We start from the raw sequence: 20447 nt of genomic DNA on the forward strand, positions 1-20447 counted from the left end.
CCCCCCACCCCCCAAAAAACCCTACCCTGGCAGACATTTAATCTATTCTCTATCTCCCTATGATTTTTTCATTTTAAGAATGTTATATAAATGGAATTAGACAGTATATAATCTTTGGGGATTAACTTTTTTTTTTCATTCAGCGTAAGGGATTCATCCAAGTTGCTACATATGTTAACAATTTATTCCTTTTTATTGCTGAGTTATATTTCATGATATGAATATGATATCTTCACCCATTGAAAGACATTTTTGCAGTTTGAGGCTATTGTGAATAAAGCTGCTGTGAACATTTGTGTACTTGCTGTTTTGTAAATAAGTTTTTATTTCTCTGGGTTAAATGGATAAGATTGCAATTGCTGAGTCGTGTGGTAATTGCATATTTCATTTCTTTTTATTGAGATACAGTTCACCCTTTTAAAGTATATGACTTCAGTGATTTGTATTCACAAGGTTGTGCAACCATTACTATTGTGTAATTCCAGAACATTTTCATTACCCTGAAAGAAACTGATTATCAGGTATTCCATGTATGTATTCTTTGTGATGCTGTTGTAAATGGAATTTTCTTTTTAATTACAATTTAGAATTGTTCATTGCCTGGTATATAAAAACGTACAACAGAATTTTGTATGTTAATCTTATGTTCTGCAACCTTGTTGAACTAATTTATTAATTTTAATTGTGTGTGTGTGTGTGTGTGTGTCTGTTTTTTAGGATTTTTGTTTACAAAGATCATGGGGTTTTTTTGCCAATAAAGGTACCTTTACTTCTTCCTTTCTAATCTGTATATGCCTTTTTATTTTATTGATTAATTGCCCTGGCTAGAACTTAGAATGTTGAAAAGAAATGAGGAGAGCAGGTACTTTGATCTCAGAGAAAATCTTTCATGTTTTTTTTTTTTGTTTTGTTCCCATTAAGTGTAATATTAACTGTTTTTCATAGGTATTCTAAAGTTGAGAAAGTTCCCTTCTTATTATTTTTTTTAACTTAAAAGGATGTTTGATTTTGTAGTTTGCTTTTTTCTTTCTCCCTCATCTATTGAGATGATCATGTAGTTTATATTCTTTATTCTCCTAATATGGCATATTATATTGATCAATACTTGTGCATTGAACCAACCTTATATTGTTGGGGTAAATCCCATTTGGTCTTGGAGTATAATCCCTTTTATGCGTTCTGGATTTGGTTTGTTAGTATTTTGTTGTGGAATTCTGAAGCTGTCTTTATAAGGAATATATTCCTCTGTAGTCTTCTTTTTTTTTTTAATGATATCTTTGCCTGGATTTGGTATCACTGTGTTATTGGCCTCATAGAATGAGTTGGCAAGAGTTCTCTCCTTTTATCCCCCCGCCCTTTTAAATATTTGGTCAGTAATTTTAGTGGCCTCTTTCTAATCACTAACTGACAACTAATTTGAAATTACTCTAGGCCTATTCTAAGAAGACCTATTCTAAGACCATTAGTGGTCAGCTAATGATTAGGCAGAGACTCCTTAACTGATTGAATCTCTTAAGTCCACTAGTCTTTACTGAGGGACTTTGTTGTGACATGCATTCACCTTTCAGTTGTCTGCAGTTGATAGCTCTGCCTTAGCCTTCACTTGTTGCCTTCACTTCCAATTCAGCTGAGGTGAAAGAGTAAGACCTCTACAGTTCCTACCTGAGCATTTGTAGAGCTATGGCCTGTGTACAACTCCACGTATGCCTGTGATTTTCTAGATTCCCAGGAATAGCCAGGCTTTTAAAAGCTCCTCTGGACAGCTTTTCTTTTTAAGGGTTTTGGTATGTCTGTTGTTTGTTTCATCTGGTACTTACTGCCTCAGGCGTCTGTAAAGTTAAATAATCATCTGTCATTTATTTCAATTTACAACACTTGAGGTAGGGATTTTGTTCAAGGCTAGTTCCTTGTAAGATAAATAGACAGCTTTATAAATAGAGTCTTCTGGGGAACCCTAAGACAAGTTGAATAATGACAGTTTCCAGGGAATGAGACTTTAAAAGGGCTCCAATTTGGTTCTAGCCCGGGGTACTACTATTTAATTTAGTTGTGAACTCTTGGTTTTCCAGGTTTCTGCAGAGCTGGAGAATGGGAGAAAGGAATATTGTTAGTGAAAACACTACAAAGCTCATGGCCCACTATTCTTATAGACATTCTTGTCATTTTTCCCCCTTACGTACATGTTAGCTCTATATTACCACAAGTCTTGGGTTCATTTCCACATCCCTGTATATATAACTTCTAAAACATTTTGCGAGTATTCTCATTGGTTTTATGGAAAAGATAATTTTTGGAGGTTTTTTTTTCTCTGCCACTTTTGCTCAGTTTTTAGTATTACAAGAATTGCCCCAAAATTTTCCAGCTTAGCTGTGCCATTTTACATTTCCCCTAACAATGTAAGATTGTTCCATTGTCTGCACATTTCACCATCTTTGGGTATTATTGCTATTTTTCATTTTAAGTAATTTCAGTAGATGTGTGATTTATCACATTGTGGTTTTCATTTGTATTTCTCTATTGGCCAATGATATTGACATCTTTTCATATATTTATTCAACATTGGTATCTTTGGTGAAGTATCTGCTTTGGTTGCTTTAATTTTATTTTTTATTCTTGAGTTTGAAAAGTTCTCTCTATAGTCTAAAAATTAAGGGTTTTTTTTTTGGTATTTTGTTTACAGATATTTTCTTCCAGTATATAGCTTGTCTTTACATCTTCTTTTATTTTCTTTTGTGTAGTAAATATTTTACATTTTGATGAAGTCCAGTTTATCAGTTTTTGCTTTTGTGGTCAATGTAAGAATTCTTCATCTATCTCTAAGTCTTAATGATTTTTCCCTTTCCCTGTAAAAGTCTTACATTCTTTTGTTGTATATTCATCTTCTATATTTTTTAAATGATGTGTCTTTTAGGATTAGACTTCTTAGTTGCCAGGTTACTGTTTTGTTTATTTTAGCACTTCTGTGCTAACTCTACTAACCTTTGTAAACCTTCTATTCCATTATCCTCTGGCTTGCAAAGTTTCTGAGGAGATATCTACTGTTCTTGTATTTGTTCCTTTGAGTTTAATGTGTCTCCCTTCTCCCTTGGGCTATTTTGAAATGTTTTTATTTTTTTTATACTAGCTTTCCAGGCATTTAATTTTGATGTATTTTGTGGTTTTTATTTTCCTTATCCTTTAGGTTCATTGTGATTTTTGAGTTTGTATCTTCATAGTTTTCATCAATTTTTCACATCAATTCTTTAGACATTTAGTTCTAAACCCATTTTTTTGCTCCAATTATGGGACTATTACATATTTGTTAACTTTTTAATGTATTCCATTCTCACTAAGACTGTGAGTGTTTTTTTATTTTTGTCTTTCTGTGTACTGGAACAAATCGAATTTTTCTGGTATCAGGGTCAGTTATATTTTCTTTTCAGTTAATCCACCCAGTGATGTTTTTACTTTATTATATTTTTAATCTCTTGAAGTTCTATTTATTTCTTCTTTATATCTTACAGTTCTCACTATGTCATATTTTCATTTAAATACATGAATATGGTAATTATAGCTATTTTACTGTCCTTGTTTTCTAATTTTATAATTTGTCATACTGGGCCTATTTGTATTGACTATTTTTCCTCTGTTTTTGGGTCATGTTTTCCTAATTCTTGTTACATCTAATACTTTTTGATTGGGTCGTGGGTTTTATGAATTTTACATTATTGGATATATAGATTTTATATTCTTTTTTTGTTTTGCTTTTTTCTGGCATGCTTTATTGGTAGTTTTGTTTGCTTCTTTCAATATGGCTTGTTCTGTGTTTTCTTGAAACATTAATTTCAGGAAGGAATTCCTAATTACTTTATCAGGTGACTTTAAGAATTCTTTGTGTCCAAAGACTGAATAAGTGTGCATACACAATGCCAAAAATATACACACTTGCATTTGTTTCATAAATGCCAGAGTTCCTAGTAAGAATAGAGAACTGCTCTGAAAACTTGTTTCAACAAATGACTTGTCTCAACTCTACCTATCAAAAGAGAACTTTAAAGACTAGGGATGTAGCTCAGTGTAGATAGAATGTATAATCAATTCATGTACATAAAGCAAGGAATTAAATTAATCATAGAACAGCATACTTGTTTAAATTGTCTTAGACTTAGTGAGTTAATACTGTCTACAGTTGATTTAATCCAACATAGAATAATATTCAGAAAATTATTTCTTATTATTCTATTTCATTGACATTTTTAGCATTTAATTTTAGGCTTTCAAAATGTAGAAGAAAAATTTAAATTCTATTTTATAATACTTTATGAGGATTTATTTTTAAAGTACAGTAAATAAAATGATAGGGCTAAGCATAAGGTTTATAAAATCTAGTTGTAAATTTATTTTTTTAAGTTATTAGTTCTTAATTTCTAGCAGTCACTGTTGTTTTGTTCTCAGTAGCTGGTTACTGCTGGTTGCTTGAGTCTCCACTAGAGTGTGCTAAAGATATTTCATTGGGAAAAGTGTTAAATACCTAGACTTGCCGAGAGACTTGTTAAGTCTGGGCATTTTTTTTTTTTTTTTAAAGAAGAATTTGATTTCTTGTTTTTGAAATTCCTTTTGCCATGTAGTAAATTCTGGCCTTGACAATTGAGTATTTCTGTGGATACTTTAAATGATGAATATTTAATCTCTATTCTTGTTTCTCAGCATGTTAGCTAGAAATATCTTTGTCTTATGATGTTATCCTTTAGAAACTAAAAGTTGTGTCTCCCTTGAATAATAGAAGGTTGAATTTTTTTTTACATAATATATTTCTGAAAATCTGAATAACTTAAGGTGAACTAGAGAAACTTAATAATTTGTTTTATGAGGTTGAAAATAATTTATTACTCAAGTTTTTATTTTAAAATAATTAAATCAGTACATGCATTTAATATGCAATTTTAGCATAACATTACACTCAAAGTACAATTGATTGGCTTTGATAAACATGTATTTTGTGGTGACACATTAGAGTTGGGTGAGAAAGAAAGTTTTGGCTCATTTACATTTGATAAATCTCTAGTGAGCCTTTTATTAACTGTTTACCTGGCAAAATTACTGAATAAAAACAACTGTTTTTCTTTATTTTTTCCTCCTTTTTGCCCCAGGTACCTTCACTCAAATAACATAGTAGTGGTTCCAGAAGGTAAGCACACCTAGAATTTTTAGTTAGAAGATGATACAGTTAAAGCTTTGCTTTATAAGTAGAACAGATTATCTCTTTAAACTTATCTTGTTTGGTGTATTAGAGAATTTTAATTATAAAGCACTTTAATATATTAGTTTCAAAATTTTTTCCTCTAAAAAGTCCAGTTAAGAATTATGATTAAATAAATTAAAAGTCTAAAATGGTTAAAATGCTTAAGTAAGTCATTATGAGATAAGTTGCTAATAGGTTAAAAATAAAATGAATTCTAAACCTAATAAATCAGTTAAGAATTTTGGTTAGATTACTTTTGTTTATTAATTCTTGAATCATTTATTTAAGCAGTTTTTTATACTTTTTAATGTTTTTATTTGCTTTCTTTTTAAACTTATTATATTTTATCTCTAGGTAGAAATACTTATCATTTACATAAAAATTAGTATGATTTTTTTTTTTTACTATTTTGTGAACAACTGTGACGGGGGGAAGGGATATTAAGCATTAAAATATTTTAGATTGAAACACTTTCATTTAAGATTTGCCGTAAAACTTGAGTCAAACTCACTTTGCTTTTCCCCTTCTCTTCTATTTGAAGCTATTGGGTCCCTTGTAAAACTCCAGTATCTGGATCTTAGTGACAATGCCTTAGAAATTGTTTGCCCAGAAATTGGTCGTCTGAGAGCTTTACGTCATCTTCGATTAGCTAATAATCAACTGCAATTCCTACCTCCAGGTAATCATAGCCTACAGTGTATAATAGTTTCTTTGTTTTATAAGTCTACTTTTATTCATGTTTTTCTCTGTATTTCTGGGCAATGGGCTATGGATATAAATGTATTTGCAAGTATTTGATTGTTCATTTGTTTGAAGATGAAACCAAGGTATGTGGGTGAAATGACTCAGAGTTTTTCTCTAGACACAGAATTGAGAAGGTAGCATTTAACAAGATAGGGCTACAGTTACTACAGTTGTATATTGCAAACAATGCTTCTTCTAGTCTCTGCCTTAGCAAACCATTTGTACAAAGAGCTATTTCAGTTCTGAATTTCACTTTAAGAGAATTTAGGTGAACTGTGTATGGTATAATCATCTTAGTATATAAAAGGCAAATAGAGTGTATTGTATTTTGTTTTTGTTTTTGTCTTATTCTCTAGTGAAGTAGTGATATGATATACATCAACTTTGATTTAATTAGGTGTCATACTAGAATTTATTAGGACAATTTAAATTTGAGTCTTAGAATTGTCAGTTCTGCCTGCTGAATATCTCTTTAGATTCTGATTTACCTATAGGCAGATAGTTCCAAAACCCTATATTCCCTTGAAAGTCACATTAAACCTCTTGACCTTTTTGTGAAGGGCATTTCAGGGACCTTTCTTTGTGGAGATGCACATTTTCAAATTCTACTGTCATATATTATTTCCCACCTAAAAAACAAAAATATGGAGTATGATTTAAGAATTAAAAAAAAAAAAAAACTCGTGCTTCAGGTATTACATGAAAGTTACCATATATTCAAGGATGAGCTGAAAAAGATACAAATGTCACATTGGAAGGAATTATTTTTACTTAGTAATTCTTTCAGAAACACTAACCAGCCTTTAAGTGTATACAGTGAAATGTGTGACTCAAACAAAATTACAAATTACTACCTGTCATAGAACTTGACGTTAGGTGAGAATAAAAACTTAAGTTTAAATCCATGAATGAAGAAGTCTGTGATATGTCTTTGTGATTTAAAAAAATAAAAAAGACTTCTAAAGTTTTTTCAGTACAAACATTTCTAAATGAGAGCATAGTAACTGATTTAAGTTTTAACTTTCTACATTAGCCTTAATATATAGGTCCAGGTACTGTTTGCAAAAATGATATTAGTAGAACAGTGACTTGGCTTTAAAAAACAGTTTTTAAGCCTCATATAATAAGTGCCTTATTGTTTCCAACTATAGTTAAAGCAAAAAAAATTCAATTCCATACAGAAATACAGTCTTTAGGATGTATTATATATAATCTTACTTGGTGCTATTTCATCATTCTAGCTTTCATTAAGTTTATGTATTCAGATATCCAGAAAATTAGATTCTGTTTTGAAGATTGCATAAAAGTAATATTTTCATATATGAGATTAAGTATTTTATAGAATCAAGATGCATGGATATAATGCTTCAGCTGCAAACCCCTTTTTACATACATTTAAAGAACATACAAACGTACAGTTTTGTTCTGTGTGTTATATTATTTTGTCTTTTCCTGTAATATAAGATCATTTTGTGGTAGAATGCGGTCATTTCCTTCCATTATATGTTCTCAGAGGTTAAGGATGTACTTCTGATATCACTGACTGCCTCCTAATAACCTCCTAATAACCAGTGAACAATGTATGTTCCCCGATTCTTTCATATAATTTTTTATTTATATTTCACTTGTTGTACAAGAAAATTGAGTCATATTTTTTATCTTATTTTCCTAGTTTTTTTTTCTATTGTTTTGAATAGGAACTTTTGATTGAGCATGATTGTATTTTTCTTCCTGGACTACCATGAATAACAGTGGACTTGGCACTACTACTTATTTGAATCACTTATACATCTCATTATAAAGTCATTATAACTATTGTGATTTGAATGAGTTAGGGGATATGTGTACATCCCCAAAATGTTAAATCAATTTGTCTTTCTCTCTGGGATACTGCATAGTATTGTGTAATCCTATGAGGTGCTGGAAATAGCCATGTGGAATGGGAGACAAACAGTGAAAGACAAAGCAAGGAGAGGACAGAGGAGGCTTCCCTAAACTTGAATATTCCAGTCCCAGATTCTGTTCTTGAGATCCATAGGCTTTGTGCTTAGTAAAGATAGGCTGTGGGAATGTGAAGACAAACAGTCTTGCTTTTGCTTTGTGAGACTAGTTTTGGTTCCACTTTCCTGCAGTCCTGTTTGGGTTCCACTTCCCTGTGCCCCTCCGCAGACAGGGCTCACCTCTTGTGTTCCTTTACTTTAAGACTTATTCTGTATTACTTGTCCATTGCTTGAAAACAGTTGTCTTAAAGTTTTTTTTTTTTAGCTAGTTTTATTGTATTTTGATGGGAGGCAAGGTATCAGTTACCTTGTCATGTTTATTAGATGTTCTTTGATTTCTCATCTGATAAATCATTTACAAGAATCAGAATAAATCATGTATAAGGTTGCTTATCTGCATTCATATATACATGTATATTCTTAAGTATGTAACACTTAGACATTTATATATTGCCTTTCCCTACTTCCAATATCAAAATTAGCAATTTTTAATATGTATTTTTTAGTTGTAGTTGGACCCACAATACCTTTATTTTTATTTATTTATTTATTTTTGTGTGGTGCTGAGGATCAAACACAGGGCCTTGCACTTGCTAGGTAAGCACTCTACCGCTGAGCCACAACCCCAGCCCTCAAAACTAGCATTTTTATAGAACAAATTTAAACATCCTCCCAAAGATCTTTTCTAACTTGATGAGATAAAATTATATGAGCTATTATTAAAAGAACCACTGTGCACCTACAAATGAAGGATTATTGGGGAAGAGTTTATATTAGGCAGGGACTTTTGCCAGACACTTTTTTTTTTTTTTACTGTAAAGACCACAAAGTCTGTTTGTTGGGACTGTATGAAAGCAAGAGGAATTAATCCTTGTTAGGAGCATTCTGATACATTCTGGGATTTGCCGTTAATTCTCCATGAATTCCCATGGGAGAAGGTTATAGTAACAAACAAAAAGTAACCAGGAGCCAGAAAAGATGATGCTTGCATCTGGGATATAAATCAGCCTATTTTTTTAAAATACTTTTATCCTTGAAAAGTTGTTTTGCATACCAAAAAAGGAAGGATTTTTAGTCCAAATTAAAAACATGAACGTATTGTACTTTAATGGCTAAAAGTACACAAACAGATATGTCCCATATACAATCAGCATGAATTATTATTAAACTCAGGCTTCAAGTATGATTAAATTTATTATTATTTATTATTTTATTTTATTTTTTCTCAGTTGATCCTCTATTGCTTTATTGGGATGAAATTTAATATTTTGGTCTGTCCCATTGCCTTCTAACTTGCTCCAAAATCTCTGTGCTTACGGTGTACTATGGAGGTAGGGAGGAAGGAGATCAGCCTTTTCCTCTGGAGGCTATGGTAGAAACCAGGGCCTGGTCTCCAGGCTCTTCTGTTACTTTCTACCCTGTTTGTTGGGACTGTATTGTCACTGAGGTGAATACTATCGTGATTCTTCAGAGGTGCTGATCCCACCCCATAGTTACAGGCCTGGCTATGGGTGTTCCACCCTGCCTTACAGTTTCCTGTGATGCTAGGTGAACCAGGTACACTGGGTCAGCTCTGACTTCTTTAACTCTTCCACTGCACCTGCATCCTGAATGGACATCTCAAAGGCAGATTACTTTTTGAATCCTCCCAACACTAAGTGTCCCCAGATAATCAAGGTTATTCTTCTGATATTATCCTCTTAGCTCATGACCTTTTTGGTGATTTATCCTTCTGGGAGTCTGGGGTTTTCATTTATTATACATTAGCGCTGGTGGTAGCACCTCTCTCACTAAAAAAGCATCTAAAAATGCATTCCTGGCAGAGTTCCCTTCTGGTATCACCAGGGTATGTACGTGTGGCCAATAATATATGCAAATAGACTGTATTTTGTGGGAGTATCTGTAAGGCCTGGGAGACTTACTATTTCATCTCTTTAATAAGAAATATGTGTTGGCTCAAAGTATGCCATGCTGTACTAGAAAAGTGGGCATCATGGAAGAGATAGGATTCTGAGAAATGGATATTTTATTGTCCAATATTTTAAAACTTCCTAAGAAATGACTAGACAGTCAAGAGAGAAGTATTGACTGAGTTGCTAGATGACCACTGAGTAAATGAATAAATTGTCTGCCAGAGTCCTAAGCTCATATTCAGACCCTATTCTTCTAATTAATTTTATAGACCTAAAGTTTATAGTATATAATTTTATTAGTAAAGTAACTTTATAGTATAATTAAATATATATTAGTAACAAATATTTTATTTCATTATTTATATAAAGTTATTTTGGTATGCTAGATTAAATAAAACCCATTGATTTCTCCAAAAAATATCTTCAGATACTATTACATACTGTAAAATCTGCTTACAAATGGAGCTAATGCCTTTAAATTTTATTTGCACTCTTTTATAAGCTTTAACAATTTGGCAAAAACCTCAGGATAAAAATGGCCATTAGAATTTGTCTGGAAAAAAAAGTTTTGTTTTCTGGACCATGTATCCTTAGAGCTTAGATTTAAATACAAAAAAATAATCCATTTTAGGAAAGGTATAAAGGGAAATGATGGAAAACTTGCCAAATGCCTGAAAAACAAAAGTTTATTGTGACAATGTTTGGGAGAGGGAAAAAAAAAAGCAAAGAAAAAGCATTGGTCCCTGAGATTTAGAAAGTCTTTACCATTAATCAAGCTACTGGCTAAGGCACATTGAGCTTCTTTCCATGGACCTCTCGTTTGTGAAAAAAATCTAAAAGCAACTAACATGATAACCAAATTCACCTCCCATGCAATACTTCTCTTCCTTGTCTGTGTGCAAATAATTTATTATCCCACAGTGTAGTACAGTGCTGGGTGTGGACAGTGATGGCAGTACTGAGGTCAGAGAAGATGATTCAAGGAGAAGTCATGTTTGAGGTGAGGGACTGAGCTGATGTGTAAGTGGTATGCAGAAGCAAATGATTGGGATCTTAAAAGTTCATTGTTTATTTCTGAAATACATCCATTTCCTAGTCTGTCATACATACTGCTTCCACGATTCTCTCCCTCAAATAGATTTGGTAAACTGCTTCTTCAATTAAAATTCTTCATTTAAATTGCCTAAAGTGTTGTGATTGTCATGATAGAAACCTATACTGGGTTCATCACAATTAATTTTTTTGTGTGTGGTGTGTGTGTGTGTGTGTGTGAGAGAGAGAGAGAGAGAGAGAGAGAGAGAGAGAGAGAGATGAATACCAGGAAGCAGGGATTAAAAAAAAAAAACAATGAATATAGAAATCTTCTTCATCTTTTGGAGTAAAATTTTCTTGAGAATTTATCAAATATTTTTTCTTAGACGCAGCCTTTTGAGATTTAGTTGTTATTTTTGTATAAATCAGCTTGCAGTATTTTAGAGGTAACGTGGAGTAAGTTCTACTATAACCTTTGATATTTTTGCAAATTTGCATTCATACTTCATTTTTACTGAAGAACTTTTAAGCAAGCATTAAACACTTTTCTTACATTAATAGTGATTTGATATTTTACACTTATTAACCAAGCTTTTGGGGGAAAAAGCAAGTTTTAGATACATAAACGAAGATTTTATTTTTGTGGTTACTTTATAGCTTCAGTTGATTTTTCTGCTTTGATTTCAGTATAGTGTTGTTTTGTAACATGATCAGAAAATTATAGTCTCAGGTCATTTTATATAATTGTGAAGAAAAAGTAACTGGAAGAATAAAGCACCAAAATAAATATTTCTTAAAAAGTAATGTGTTCAATATGTAAAATATTTTGTTTTGTATTTCATTTGTTGTTTGAATGTGATTTTTGCTTTTCTTCATCTATAAATTGTTTTAACCTTGCTTAAGATATAAATTTAATTCTGATTTTCTGCTCTGTAAGTAATTTTAGAGTTCCTGATTGTATTAGTAAATGAAAAGTTTTATGATTTGCCAAGGTTGATGTAATGAAAAGTAACTAAAGAAATGTAGTTTGATATCACTTATTTCCAAGCACCCCCCTACACACACACAGTTGGCATTGCAGTTCTTTGGTTACTCGTTTTTATTAATCCCATTTTTTAAAGAGTCAATATTTTTAAAAATACATTTTTAGACATTGATGGGCCTTTATTTTGTTCATTTATTTATATGCAATGCTGAGAATCAACCCAGTGCATTACACATGTTAGGCAAGTGCTCTACCACTGAGCCACAGCCCCAGCTCCCAAGAGTCAACATTTTAAGGAGATATTTTTATGTTTTTAAAAGATTTTTAGTTTTCACTGGTAGTTTTGTTTGTAAGGTGGTGAGAAAATGTGAAGTCAAAACTGGCAATAAGTGAGGAAGGGTTTCAAACAAACAGCCTTATATGCTTATAACAAATATCATTTGTTGGTTCTATGACTCTTTTCCTTCTTAGCTGCATCTGCTGACATCTCTGCTCCTGACATAGTCCTAAAGAGGACATAAGTCTGGCAGGTCTATTTTGATGACTTTTTCTTTTTAGTTTCAAAAATTGGCATTCATTTGTTATGTATGAATTTACAAACCAAATTAATTTCTTAGTAGTTTTTTAAAGGGATAATAGCATGCTTTGTAGAACATAGGTTCTAATGTGAATTTTTTTTCCTTAAATGAGATCTCTTTTATTCTATTATCATCATAGTCATTATCATAAAATGTTGAACTGATTTTGAAGAATTTTAAAAACATAGTTGAAACATGTTGATATCTGAACCAATACATGGAAATTTTCTTTCCTTCATTATTCTTTTAAAAAATAAATGCGTACTTTTTAGGAAAAAACATTTTTATACAGAATATGAGGGTTTATGTAAGTCTGTTTATTTCCCATTCACAGATTAAATTTCTAACTACCTTTAAATTAGAAATGACTGTAAGATTATGTTATACAAATGTTAAAACAAGAAATAGAATCCTGATTTCCATTTACCCAGGGAATTATAACTGATTTATGTTGTGTGATATGTATGTACTTTTTAAATCTACATAATGTGTTGACATGTCTTCTTAACAATAATTTGTTAAACTTTATGACAACATCAATAATTTTGTTCCTGGCATGAGTTAATTTTATTTGTTATTCTCCACTGATTTTTTTGATAGTTTTTATTGAGGTACAATTTATATATTATAAAATTCACTATTTTATATATGAGTTGATAAATTTTACTAAATGTACACAGCTGAGCACACATTTCAGTTTTTAGAATACTTCCATCATCTCTAAATCTCCCTACTGTTTGTCTGTTGCCAATTCCCATTCCCACCCCATTCAGCCATTGATCTTACAGTCTGTCTCTATAGTTTTGACTTTTCCAGAAATTTCATATAAATAGAATCATATAATATGTCTTGTGATTTTAATTTTTTTCGTGTCTGGCTTATTTATTTAGAAAAATGTTTTTGCATATATATTATCTTCAGGTTTTTGGTACTTTGTTTATTTTTATTGCTCAATAATTTTTTACTGTATAGATACTCCAAATTTTGTTTATTCAGTTGATTGATAATTTAGATGTTTCCATTTGGGGTTGTTATGAATAATGTTGCTATGAAAATTTGCATACAAGCTTTTTGTGGACATATGTTTTCCTTTCTCTTGGGTAAATACCTGGAAGTAGAATCCTTGGGTTTTATGTTATATTTTTAACTTTGAAAGAAACTGCCAAACTGTTTTCCAAAGTGACTGTACCATTTACTTTCCTGCTAGCACTGTATGAAGGTTCCAATTCTGCCTTATTCTTGCCAATGTTTGGTATTTTGATCCTTTTTTTTTATTGTAGCTATTTTAGTGACTATGTGGTAGTAGCATCTCCTTGTGATTTTAATTTTCATTTTATTATTAACTTAAGCTTATTACATTTTGTGTGTTTATTTGCCATTTCTGTGGTGAAATAGCTATTCAAATCTTTTGCCCCCCAGAATTTAGTTGTTTGTGTTTTTAATATTGCATTGTAAGAGTTCTTTATGTGTTCTGGTATTAAAGGATAATTTTCACCAAAAAGCTAAGATCCTGGCTCCAATACAGATAACAAATATTTTCAAATGTGATAGTCTTTATTTAATTAATTGATGAGGAAATTGGTAAGGTGTTACAACCAGTTCAAAGTGGAATCCACAGAACAGACATATTAGAGATCAAGTGTATTGAAATGAACCTTAAAATGAAGGTAAAGCTGGTTTTCTCCACAGGGAGAGAAAATCATCCCTTAACCAGACATAATTTATGTATGTGTTTATAAATGAAGATTATTTTACATTGTTACCAGTTATCTACAGCTTTTTAGAATTGTCAAGTAGCTCTCATTGAATCAAATCAGATAACTTGTGGGTCAAATCTGACCCTTTACTGACTTTGTAGATAAAATTTTTATTGGAACACAGCTATGCCCATTAATTTGTATATTGTCTGCTATGTGGCAGAGTTGAGTAGTTTTGACAATGATTCAGTAGTTTCACCAAAACCTAAAATATTTGCAAAATGACCTTTTACAGCAAGTTTGCTGACCCATATTATTGTCTGCATACAAATCCTTTATCAGATATATGATTTCCATATGTTTTCTCTCAATTTGTGGTTTATGTTTTTATTTTCTTCTTTTTTGTGTATTTTGAAGAGCAGAAGTTTTAAATTTTGATGATGCCCAATTTATCAGGTTTCTATTTATGTATATAATCCATTTCAAATTAATTATTGTATGTGATGTAAGGATTGAGGTATTTTTACTTGTGATATTTGGTTATTCGAGCACAGTTTGTTGAAAACACTATCTTTGTTGAATTACCTAGTACCTTTGTCAAAAATCAGTTAACCTTAATTATATGTGTTTAATTTTGAGATGATTCTCTTCCTTTCATCTTTATGTCTACCCTTATGGCAATACCACACTGGCTCAATTACTATGATTTTGGGGTAGGTTTTGAATGAGGCAGTGAAACTCCTCCAAATTTATTCTTCTTTTTCAGATTTCCTTTGATTTCACTGATTTTTTTACAATAAAAGAAAATTCATTTTTCCTTTCTGACAGTACATACATTTGTGTATGTTTCCTTATGGGTAGCAATAAGATGATCAGGTTAAGGGTCTGAAGGACCTTTCATCAAAGTGGGGATCAGTACCGTCATTGGTCAGTATAATTTCTAATCACCCAGTATATTTCTTGCTTATATTTTTCATTTATGTAACTTACGGCTGTGTGCTTGCTTCTCTAATTTTACTGTACCTCCATAACAATGTGCCTCTTATCAATAGCACATGATCAGTGAAGGAGCAGACTAGGGGACCACATGACCTGGTCCCACTTTGCAGTCAGTGTTGAAGGGTAGGGAAGTCTTGAGACTGTTTGGCTCAACCCTTTCCTGACTGGATCTTAGTGGTAGAAACTGAGCAGCAGAAGCAAAAGACTTTGGGTTTGGGTGTATGCCAGATCACCTCAGTGCGTCTGAAAACCCTGTAGAGATAATGTGAGTATACAAAAAAAGACTATGAAGTGAATGCCTATCAAACTGTCAGGATGGTTATTGGAAGAGTTGTCTCACAGGTTTTTTTTATAAACATGAATGACAATGCTAAACAATGGGTAGCAAATATTATTGATTGATAAGTCCTTCATGGCCTATGAAGCACTCAAACATTATTAATTCAGTTTTCTATAATTTCTAAATCTGGTATTTAAATACATAAACTATTCATATGAAATAAAGATTTCATAGCAAATTCTCATTTAATTTTTTATTTCACAGAAATAAAATAGTGATTTGAAATTTGTGAGTGTTTAATGAAAATGTTTATAAGAAAAATATTCCAGTATTGCAGGAACTAAAATTCTCCTAACACCTTTAGGATTCAAGCATTAGTTTTTGATAAAATATTAGGGCATATTTAAAATACTTAAGAAATGTTAATTAACAGCTACCATCTTCTTTTAAAAGCCCTGTGGGATACTAATTAGGGGCCATAAAATTTGGAAAGAAATTATATATTTTTCCTTTCATATTTTCTCATTTATAAATAATTTGAAAATAGTGACTTTTTTCTTGAAAACCTTCTTTGTGTTTTCTCTACTCAAGTCAAGTCTCCTTGAATGCTCTACTTAGTTTTTCTAAACCAAGCTGTGCATAAAATATTTTAGTTTATCTTTGTAAAAATTGTGATGAATAACTTTGCATTTCTCCTTCACTGTTTAGAAGAAGATGGCAGCATTTTAAGATCAGCCATTGAGCCATTTAGCCTTGCACGTTGGTAGTTAACTTATTTTCAACATCATTATTAAGGCTATTTCAAAGAATGCTTCTGTTAAACATTTGGATCTCTCCCTTTTGTCTTCATTTAATTCTTTCTTAGATGTCTCCTTATTAGGCTAAATTACTTTGGTATCTCTAATTAAAAATTAAATATCTTATAATGATCTGGCTTTTAAGGAGACTTGCCGACTAATGATGCTGAGCCTTTTCGGTTTGTTGTTGGCCCAGACATTGCTCGCTTGGTTTCCTAATTTAGCAACAGAAATAAAACTATGCAGGACCTGGCAGGTCTGGTATGCTGGCACCCAGCCAGGAAGCATGGGTTTCTTAAGTAAATAGACGAATGAGGATTTGAGGAAAACACAGATTCTGTTACCTGAGCTTTACACTTCTCGAATCCCTAACTATTTAAAGGAACTCAGCTAACCTGCTGCCATTGACATAAAGTTTGTTTTGTTTAAATACACATACACACAAAGTGATCCATTGTTTTCCAAAATTGAAAATTACCTTTCATATTGTTTTTTAATTCATATTTTTGTGAATTTTTAATAAAAGGCATTCTCTTGATAAATAATTCATGAAAACTAGCTATTAATTCTTTTGAATGATTTTATGTATTTGTAATACCTTTCAAAATAGCATAATACAGAAGAGTTGATAATATAATATGTAATTTCTGTGTAAGGAAATAAAGTTCTAAGAGAAACTTTAAAAAGAAGCCCAGTTTTACTCTCTGGCTCTGGCGCCAACAGGGCTGGGTTTTCCTGGTCCCTAGTATCTGCCTGCAGAGGTTTCTTAATTGCATGTTTGAGCACAGGCTGCTCTCCTTCTTGTTGGTTCATTTTGTCTGGCACATATTTGATTTCTTAAGGTCTATTGCTTCTGAATTTGAAGAAGAGGGTTAATTTGCTTCTTTTCTTCTTCAAACCATCATGTATTTCTTCTGGCCTCTGCCTTTCATTTTCAGAAGAGAGCCAGCTGTCTACCTTGTTAACTGGTTTTAGACTATGTGTAAGTCAGAGGCAGCTCATCTGAAGTATATTTTCACAGAGAAAGAAGAAACTTATTTCCTTATAAGACTTTTGATAAATAGGGAACAATTAATTCTCAACACTTGGGATACTGTGAGGGATACAGATATAGTGCACAGGCTCCAAATCACAGATAAAGCAAGATTGGTCACAGTATGGAACAAAATGGATATACTGTAAACTTCAATAATCAAATCACATCACTTTTAGGATCAGTAAAAATTTTCATTCAATAGACTAAATAATAAAATATAATAAACATCACAAATTTTTTGACTAAACATGATCAGAAGGTTACTAATCTGTGAAAATAGTTCTTAAACTGATCTACTTTTTTTGTGGGTATCTGAATAAGGCAGATAGATTTTCATTTGTGACATCAGTGATCAAAGATTATAATCCTGTTCATTTGTTTTTTAACATGGAAATCTCTTACATGTAGAAAAGTTCACAGATTAGAAATGTGTATTCAATGAGTGTGTGTTCTTCCTTATCACATTCTTCTGCCTCCCCATCTATACTGTGCTCCAGGAATCCACATCCTGTGGAGACAACTATGTGGCTCATAGTTCCCCTGTTAACAGGACACTGTTCTAGTAAGATTTCAGCTACGGAGTGGAAAAAGGGGAGATCCCTGTTGTAAAAGACTCAAATTGGCATCTGTTGGTTACTAGATAATTTTTAACATTAGTGAAAATCTAGTATATAGATATTTTTGTTGTCTTGTAATTTTACTTTGTAAACACATTGTATTTTGTTAGTATTGCTAGTAATAATAAAATTGTACGGTTATTTCAAAAAGTGGTAAATTTACTACTCTATAATCAAGAAAATGCTACTACTAGGATTAGTAGTATACTTATTAAGCATTTAAACTAAGCCAAGTATGCTATTAAATGTTTAACTTTGTTTTTGCTCTTATCATTACAGTTGTTTAGAATAGTTATCGTTTTTCATTTTTATTAAAAATGATAACCCTGAAACTTAAGAATGATTAACTCCTTTACCTGAAGTTACACAGCCAATAAGTAGAGGATCAAAGAGTCTAATCCAATTCATTCACCTATTAAATCAAATGTATGATATATGATATGTCAAGATCAATGTAATGTTTTGAGCAACTAATAAATTTCTGATGTTTAAAAAATAATAAAATAAAATAAAATGTGAAAGTAGTTACATATAGAACAGTGAACAGATCAAGAGAGTTGTGAAAATAAATTTGCACAGATAAATATACTTTTGTAATTAGTATCCTAATCAAGAAATAAAACATTGTCATAGAGTACCCCAGAAGTCCCTAGGCTTCCTTCTAGTCACTACCACCTCCCCTCTTCCAAGGGTAACCTCTGTTGTGACCTCCAAAACTCATCTCAGTTTTAAAGGGAAATTAAAGATACTGCAGTTGTAGATCTTATTAAAGTGCAGTGTGCTCTTGTTAATGGTAAAGACTTAATATATACGATGTTGGTCATTATGGACATTCTATTGGATGTGATGGGAAGCCACTGGGGGATTTTGAGCTCAGGAATGATATCATCTCTCTTGGGTATAAAAGAAATCACTTGGGCACCTGTCTAAAGTAGAAATCAAGAATAAACACTGGGAAATCAGTTAGGAATTCACAGAAGTAATCCTGGTGAGAGATGGTGGTGGCTTATGCTGAAGTGGTAGCAGAACTGTGACAGGAAGCAGTGGGGTTTACGGTATTGCACTCATTTTCTTTTATCCACAGGGCAGGTTTTATCCTTGATTACAAATGAGGAATGTCAAGGCATTGAGGTTATGAACCTCACACAAGATGACTTAGTAAGGTAGAATCAGGACTCAAACATGGTTTTCTAATTCTTAGTTCAGAACTTTTTCTAAGCTATTAATAGAAATACACAATCTTCTCAAAAATATCTGATTCAAATAATTTATATGATTGAAGAAACTAAAATCATGGACTAGCTTATAATACTATGGTACTTATCTATTGTTGCATAACCAGTTACCATAAGCTGATTGGTTTAAGACAATAGCACACACTTATTATCTCAGTTTCTTTGAGTCAGAAGTCCAAGCGCAGCTTAGCTAGGTCTTCTGCTGAGGATCTAAGAAAAGTATAGTTGAATATGGGTTTGCCAGAGTTCTATTCTCATTGGAAGCTCAACTGTAGAAGGATCTGTTTTATTTTACTGCAGATCCCTTAATACTATTTCTTGTATTTGAGATTGGGACAAAAATAGTTCAAGTATAATGAAATTTTGTATGTTAGCTTATAATAAAGGAATTCTTATTGGTTTTGCCCTCAATGGAAAGAATGAATTCTATTAAAAAATGACTTTCCTATATTTTTTTCTATAATATCATTTTGTCCTTTCTGTACATAGACTTGACATTTGAAGCATAGAACATGTTAATTCTATTCTATGTGTATTTTGGGATACAGGGTTTGGGGATTAGAGTTATAGCTCAGTGGTAGAGCACTTGCCCAGAACACGTGAGGCACGGGGTTCGATCGTCAGCACCACATAAAAATAAGGGTATTGTGTCCATCTACAACTGAAAATATTTTTTTAAAGTAATCTTGGTGTTCAAAAAAAAATCTTGGTATTCAGACTATGTGTTAGTGGGCATTATTCTCATTTTGCTCCCACGAGTAAATATCCTCATTAGGTTTTTTAGTGGTTATTTTCCATTTCACTTCCTAATTTATTCATATTTTTGCTCTTATTCTAGTGCCAAGGTGATCTTTTGTAGGTTCTTTGGCTACTGAATTATGAAATTTAAAGAAAATTAGTTGTGGAAAATTAGTTGTGGAACCAACTTCTGGTTTCAAAAACCACAACTTTCTCAGCTACAATCTCTACTCCTGAAGCTTTTCTGAACTCTATTCCAGCTTATATGGTCATTTTTTGTGATAAACAGATGAAGGAACATTTTCATCTTGCAGAATTTCCATTATCTGAAATTGGGTTTACTATGCCGGTGGAGTCACCAAAAGTATTTATCCCTTGTTCAGTTTTCTTTGTGAAGATTACATTATAGGGACTGGGGATGTGGCTCAAGCGGTAACACGCTTGCCTGGCATGCGCGGGGTGCTGGGTTCGATCCTCAGCACCACATAAAATAAAGATGTTGTGTCCACCGAAAACTGAAAAATAAATATTAAAAATTCTCCTCTCTCTCTCTCTCTCTCCCCCTCCCCCCCCCC

The 20447-nt window shown here is 32.1% G+C and overlaps 1 protein-coding gene across 9 annotated transcripts in view; it reads left to right on the forward strand.

Annotated features, from left to right (window-relative positions):
* The window catches only part of Lrrc28 (leucine rich repeat containing 28), a 135174-nt gene that overhangs the window by 22572 nt on the left and 92155 nt on the right, over window positions 1-20447 (forward strand). For all 9 annotated transcript variants that reach the window (XM_048790341.1, XM_015493114.2, XM_048790342.1 and 6 more), the window contains 2 exons: window positions 5130-5167; window positions 5763-5900. In XM_048790341.1, coding sequence (XP_048646298.1) covers window positions 5130-5167; window positions 5763-5900 — 176 coding nt within the window. The remainder of the gene's footprint in view (window positions 1-5129; window positions 5168-5762; window positions 5901-20447) is intronic.

Source organism: Marmota marmota, unplaced genomic scaffold (genome assembly GCF_001458135.2).
Source record: "Marmota marmota marmota unplaced genomic scaffold, marMar, whole genome shotgun sequence".
In the NCBI taxonomy this organism is placed as follows: domain Eukaryota; kingdom Metazoa; phylum Chordata; class Mammalia; order Rodentia; family Sciuridae; genus Marmota; species Marmota marmota.